Genomic DNA, 6,770 nt, shown 5'->3' on the forward strand with positions numbered 1-6,770 from the left:
GAGAGAAAGAGAGACAGAGCACAAGTAGGGGGAGATGCAGAGGGAGAGGGAGAAGCAGACTTCCTGCTGAGCAAGGAGCCAGGTCATGGGATCATGACCTGAGCCAAAGGCAGACGTTTAACCGACTGAGCCATCCAGGTGCCTCTGATTTCTGTTTTTTAAAATATTATTTTAAGTAGGCTCCATACCCAATGTGGGGCTTAAACTCACAATGACCTTGAGATCAAGAGTCACATGCTCTACTGACTGAGCCAGCCAGGTGTCCCCAAATTCTGATTTCTATCCCGCCTCATTAGCTACTAGCTCTGTGACCTCAGGAAACTCATTTATTGCCTGTGAACCTCTAGTTTTCATCTACAGTAAGGGTAAAAGGAGAAGATAAGATGAATTACTTAAATTAATATTTATTGAACCAGATATCGTGCTAGGCACTCTCAAATAAATTAGCTTGAGTGATGGTCATAATATCTCAGTGAGACAGACTTTATACCCTTTCTACAGAAGAAGAAACTGCATCTCAGGGTACTCAGGTAGGTAACATGGGCCAAGATCACAAAACTGGAAGAAGATTTGGGGTAAGTGATTGTATCTTGGAAGCATTAGAAAAAATAAAGGGGCATCCAGGTCTCTTCCAGTTCTGCATGGCATGGGTTTTTTCCCCCCTCACCTTTTTCCTCAGATCTCAAGGATAGAGAGGCTCTGCTATTTCCCATCAGACCAACAGGTGCTGAGCACTACATCTCACTTCATGGTCCAAGTCCCCAGGGCCCCCTCCCCAAGTCTGCTCCTGCCGATTATGACAATGATCTCCAGCATTCCTTCTACATCTTAATTTTTTTAAGATGTTATTTATTTACTCATGAGACACACACACAGAGAGAGAGAGAGAGAGAGAGAGAGAGAGAGAGAGAGAGGCAGAGACACAGGCAGAGGGAGAAATAGGCTCCATGCAGGGAGCCTGACCTGGGACTCAATCCTGGATCTCAAGGATCGTGCCCTGCACTGAAGGTGGCACTAAACTGCTGAGTCACCCAGGCTGCCCTGCATCTTTATTTTAAAGCATTTTTACACCTGTCACATCTCACTAGATGGCGGAAAAGGAACGAGTCTTCCCATTTTATAGGTGAGACAACAGAGGTTCAAAAGGACTTGCCTGAAGTCACATGGTATCACTTATCAGCAGGACAATAGGCTCCAGCAAAGGCTCACAGGCCCGTGGAGTGGAGTCGAGTGGACACGTTTCTGGCTGACCGGCAAGCAGAAGAGTTGCGTTGTAGAACAAGAACCACTGGCATACCAGACAGACCTGGGTTCTGAGATCCTCTGGCTACAAAACTACCACAGTTCAAGAACAAATACAAAGCACCGTAGTTCAGAAAGACTAGGTCAGTGTCAGGAGCTCATCTTCTAGTCCAGGCAGGATAGAGAGATTAAGAACTCCTTGGAGGCAGAAACTTATTTTGCCTTTGTATACCTGGTGCCTAGCACAGTTCTGGCACTTTTTTTTTTAAGATCTTATTCATCCAACCATGAGAGACACACACAGAGAGGCAGAGACACAGGCAGAGGGAGAAGCAGGCTCCATGCAGGGAACACGACGTGGGACTCGATCCCCGGTCTCCAGCATCATGCCCTGGGCCAAAGGCAGTGCTAAACTGCTGAGCCACCCGGGCTGGCCTAGTCCTGGTAGTTAATACATGTTTGTTGACTTGGGTATGGGATTTGGAAGGAAGGGAGCAGAAGAGGAAACTTGAGTGAGTTTAGAGTCAAGAATCCAAGGGAGAGAAAGTCTAGAAAGTGTGAGTCCAGGAGAGACACTCCAGGCATTTGTGGTCCTGGTTTCTTTACTCTAAGCCACGAGGACATCCTCCAGAGGCACGGGGTGCTGTGGCTTTAAATGACTTCAGCGTGTCAATGAATCCGCTCTGCTAAAAGAGTTATCCTCTTGCTCCTGCGCTTGGCCTCCCCCTCCTCCCCTCCTCGCAGCTCCCCAAACCCTTCTCGGCCGCTGTGATGGGATAATTAGATGCGAGAGCTCAGCACAGATGATGCTCCAGTTGCTTAGCAACTAATGGTTTCCATGGAGACCGCAAAGCACAGCCTCCAGAGCAGCCAGTGAGCAGCTCGGCAGGGCAGGGAGAAGACGCAACTCTCAGTTCCTCCAGAAACCTGGGGAGGGCCGGGGTGGGGAAGGGGGGCTGGAGGCAAAAGGGAGGGCTTAAAGGCACAGGGCCCTGTTATCCCTTTAAAATCTGGTCAGAGCTCTGCCCTGCCCTACCCCACTCTGTCCCACTCGTAATTTCAGATGGGTGGTGGGCTTAGGCGCGGACCGCCACAACCACCCTGCAATAAACTCTGCCTCTTCTTTCTGCTTCCTGGTCTGTGACTGAAATGGGAAGAGATACCTCCCAAGCCCAAGCGTAAACATCCTCCCAGGTTAGTGCTGGGATTTGAAGAGCACCAGAAGACCGCCTCACCCCCTAGGATGACACCACCCAGCTTGTCCCTTCTCTCCAAAGTTCTCCTCACTGTGCAAATGGTCCTCTTTCAGTTTGTAGAATGAGGATGTAGGATCTGATCAGATAAAGGACAAAAGCCAAGGTGCAAGAAAAACAGAATTCAATTCTTCACCCCAAGACAGCCTATGCGGGGAGACTGGGGGAAAACACCTGCCCCTAGTCTCCACCTAAGAGGAGCCAGTGTGTGTGTGTATGTGTGTGTGTGTGTAGGGGCATACGGTACAGAGCATGTGGCTATTCAGTGTGAGCCTCTCAGACTGGCATCCATCGGCATTACCTGGAAGCTCATTAGAAATGAAGACTTTTAGGCTTCACCTAAGACCCACTGAATCAAACTGCGTCTCAACCAGAGCCTTAGTGATTCACAGGCACAGTAAATGTGGAGAAGTGCTGGTCTAAGACCCTCCTACCCTCTGTTTGGGAACCCCTGAGTTCTCTTTTTAATTTTTTAAAAATATTTTGTTTATTTATTCATGAGAGACACAGAGAAGCAAAGACATAGGCAGAGGGAGAAGCAGGCTCCCTCTGGATGCAGGACTTGATCCCAGGACCCCGGGATCACACCCTGAGCCAAAGGCAGACACTTAACCACTGAGCCCCCGGGGCATCCCTGGGTCCATGAGTTTTATCTTCACCATCACCCCCTGCTCACACTCCAGCTTGAATCTCCCCCTCCACCCTGGGGGTAAGGACGCAACCCCACCCACCCCTCATTTCCTCATGGGACCCTGGCCCTTCCCTGGACCAGGGAAGACAGGATGGTTCATGATGCAGAGACATACATCAGCACTCCCTGTGCAGCTCTCGGCCTCTCCTGGCCAAGCACCCCACCCACCTTCCACAAGTGACTCCTTCTGAGTCTGTTTCCACATCTGCAAAAGGGACCCAGTGACATGTCCAGCTCACGATAGCTGCAAGGATAAATATGTTGGCACATGCCCTGTGCCCAGAGTGGATACCTTCTCCTTGTTGCTCCTTGCTTTCCGCTTGCAACTCCTCCCTCACTTCTGTCTGAGCACAGGGGTAGGGGGTGCAGTTGGAGGAGTTGGGTCTCTTTTTCTTTTCTCTTACCAGGTGTCTCTCCTCTCTTCTCAAGCAGCTTGACAATGGTTGCTGACCAAGGCTGACGGTGCCCCCTCCCCCGTCTCTCTGAAAGTCTTCCCTAACATCCCTTCACCCTACTCTCCAGAAGAATCTGAAGCCCCACACACTCCCTGGCGCCAGCACCCTTAGGCCCCTCCCACAGCAGCAATATCTGGGCCTTGGGGGACACCCCATGAATTGGAACCCTTGGCTCTGCTGACGCCATTCCCCTACTATCAGCTTCAATTTCCCTCCCATCCTTGCCGGCCGAGGCCCTGTCAGGAGCTCCCTGCCCTGGCATCACTCCCCTCTTCTGGCATACCAGGGCAATCTCAGAACTTGTCCCCCTCCTGGAAGATTCCCACTGTCTGGGGGAGCAGTCCTCTATGGGCCATGCTCCAGACACAGGGGCAGACAGGAATCCTCAGGCCCTAACGTGGGAGTTTCAGAGGAAGGGGTGACTTCCACCTCCACCTTAGTTACCCTGAGCCTCTGCAGCTGACTAAGCCATCAAGATCCAGCCAGGGCATCCCCACTTCTGGCCTGAAAGCCAGCTCCCCATCCTGAAAAACCTGTCTGGGGGTCTGCCCTGAGGCTGTAATACCCAAAGGGCAGGTTGGACAGGATTCCCCTCCAGCCACTCCCACCCCAAGACAAAATCAGCCACCCCAGGGGCCCGGCCTCACTTGCGGAAGCCAGGAAGCCACAGCCAGTTCTAGCTCCTAGCCCAGCTATGGCCTCCCTGCTGCCCTTCCGGACCTTGCCCTTGATCCTGATCCTGCTGACTGTCCTGGCCCTGGGTGCTGCAGGTCTCTGCCATCTCTGGTGGGCTGTGGGGGGGGGCAACCAAGGCCTGCACGGGAGGCACTGTGCCCTCCGGGGCTCTCAAAGAGGAGCTAGTCCAGCCAGTTGGGGGTGGAGGGGGTGGAGGGCCGGTGATGGGGAGAAGCAGGCTCCCAGCGGGGAGCCCGATGCGGGACTCCATCCTAGGACCCCAGGATCACGCCCGGAGCCAAAGGCAGATGCTCAACCACTGAGCCACCCAGGCGTCCCCCAGGACACACTCCTGGTCCTCTTTCAAACCCAGGGGGCAGAGAGACGTGGGGAGAACCCAAAGCTAGGAATTGGGGTAAGGTTGGTGGCTGCCCCCTCCTGGCATCCGGAGCCAGCGGCGAGGGGGACCGTCCAGCTTCTGCAGCCCAAGCCTGCCACCTGGTGGTCACACAAGCAAAGGCCCGTGTCTGCCAGCGAGCGGTAGAGTGGAAGGGGAGGTCTCCGCACCCTTCCGGGCGGCCCCCAGATCTGATGGTGGGGAAGGGGATTGGTTGCCCCCACCCCGAACTCCCTCTTGGCCCCCCAGACTTCAACATCTCAAGCGTCTCTGGTCTGCTGTCGCCGGCGCTAACGGAGAGCCTGCTAGTTGCCTTGCCCCCCTGTCACCTCACAGGGGGCAACGCCACACTGATGGTCCGGAGAGCCAATGACAGCAAAGGTTTGCTACCCCCCTCCCAAGGTGGCCCCTTAGTCCCTTGAGGCCCCTCCCCAGGGCACCACCAGCACCCCTTCTCCCGCTCCTGCCTTCCCCCTCTCCTTGGGGCCTCCAGACACACAACCCTCACGTCACCCCCTGATTTCCTGCCCAGTGGTGAAATCTAGCTTCGTAGTGCCTTCCTGCCGTGGGCGCAGGGAGGTGGTGAGTGTGGTGGACAGTGGGGCTGGCTTCACAGTCACCCGGCTCAGCGCATACCAGGTGACAAACCTCGTGCCAGGAACCAAATACTAGTAGGTACCAGATCCAGGCCTAGAATCCCTGGGGGAGGGGGTGCAGGGAGAGAAGATGGGTGCTGACAGTTGGTGGTGGGGAGGGATTGGGTCAGCTTGGGGTGAAAAAGTGAGGACACAGCTGAAGGGGTCAAGGACGGGCCCCTGGATGCCTGGGCTCCCTCTCTCTTTTCCCAAGGCCCAGATGATCACTGAGGAGTCTCTCCTTTCTCTCCCAAACCCCACCACCAAAGCATTTCCTACCTAGTGAGGAAGGGGTCGTCCACCGAGTCCAGTAGAGAGATCCCAATGTCCACGCTGCCTCGTAAGTCATATCAGGGCCCCCAAATCTTCCCTGGCCCTCCCACCCCATCCCCCATAGTTGTCCCTCCCTGTGCTCCCTTAGTTTCTTTGCTCACCCGGATCCTGAGCCTTTGGCGTTTTACCTGCCCGTTGACCCATCTCCTACACTAAAGGTCCTACGTGGGTAGGCATCATGTCCAATTAATTTCTGTATCTTCAGTGACCAACATGGGAGATGCTTCATAAATGTTTACCTGATCGATGTGTGGATCAGTTGACTGGTTGGATGAATAAATGGATGGAGGACAGCTGGAGGAGACAGAGTGCCTGGGGTCGGGATGGGGGCTTCTCCTGCCCACAAAGTCCTCCCCCATCTCTCTTCTGACAGGAAGGCAGGCGGAATCCATTGGGCTGGGAATGGCCCGGACAGGGGGCATGGTGGTCATCACAGTGCTGCTCTCGGTCGCCATGTTCCTGCTGGTTCTGGGCCTCATCATCGCCCTGGCCCTGGGCGCCCGGAAGTGAGGAGGCCAGCGCCAGGCAGCAGGCCTTCAGGAAGCCCAGGACACGGTGCATTTCTCCAGCCCACAGCTTTGCCCTCTGTGCCCGCTTCCTCTCCTGAGAAGAGGCCTGCTCTCAGGCTTCAACCATGGGGCTTTGGCTCCTTGGGTGCCTTCACCTCTCCTCCCCGCCCCTCTCTCACTGGAGCCTCACCTCCCAGCACTCCCTATAATCCCCTCAGCCCACTCCTGTCAGAATCAGAATCAATGCTCCTCCCACATCACCTCCTTAATTACCACCCAACCCCCTGCCAAGAATTCACCCTTCCCTCAGTGCCAGAAGTCCCCTCAATAAATTGTGATGCCACATCTGCCCTGTGTTTCCCTTCTGTGAGCTCCACCTGGATGGGGACAGGACCTACATCAGGCAGCAGAGGCTCCCAGGCCCCTCCCTGCCCCACAACCCAGAGCTGCTTCCGGAAGGAGGCAGGAAGGCCTAGATGAGATTAGCAGCAGGAGTCAAGAGTTCTCAGACCACACCTGGGCTGTGGGTTTTGCAACCCTCCATCCTCCGCAGCAGGCAGCAGGCCACCCTCCAGGGCCT

The 6,770-nt window shown here is 54.8% G+C and overlaps 1 protein-coding gene across 1 annotated transcript; it reads left to right on the forward strand.

The window, feature by feature from the left end:
• The first annotated feature begins 4,310 nt into the window (after nt 1-4,310).
• UPK2 (uroplakin 2) lies at nt 4,311-6,513 on the forward strand. The gene is made up of 5 exons (XM_055306578.1): nt 4,311-4,411; nt 4,963-5,094; nt 5,246-5,384; nt 5,618-5,688; nt 6,055-6,513. The coding sequence occupies exons 1-5, from the start codon at nt 4,336-4,338 to the stop codon at nt 6,189-6,191; spliced, it is 555 nt and encodes a 184-aa protein (XP_055162553.1). The 5' UTR covers nt 4,311-4,335; the 3' UTR covers nt 6,192-6,513.
• The last annotated feature ends 257 nt before the right edge of the window (nt 6,514-6,770 follow it).

This window comes from Nyctereutes procyonoides, unplaced genomic scaffold (genome assembly GCF_905146905.1).
Source record: "Nyctereutes procyonoides isolate TBG_1078 unplaced genomic scaffold, NYPRO_anot_genome, whole genome shotgun sequence".
Taxonomy (NCBI): Eukaryota; Metazoa; Chordata; class Mammalia; order Carnivora; family Canidae; genus Nyctereutes; species Nyctereutes procyonoides.

What these genes read in the sequence shown, in the direction of transcription:
- UPK2 (XM_055306578.1), top strand. Translation starts at nt 4,336, where the DNA reads ATGGCCTCCCTGCTGCCCTTCCGGACCTTGCCCTTGATCCTGATCCTG. An exon ending in GAGAGCCAATGACAGCAAAG is followed by an intron (nt 5,095 to 5,245) that starts GTTTGCTACCCC and finishes TTTCCTGCCCAG; the next exon opens with TGGTGAAATCTAGCTTCGTA. An exon ending in GTGCCAGGAACCAAATACTA is followed by an intron (nt 5,385 to 5,617) that starts GTAGGTACCAGA and finishes CCACCACCAAAG; the next exon opens with CATTTCCTACCTAGTGAGGA.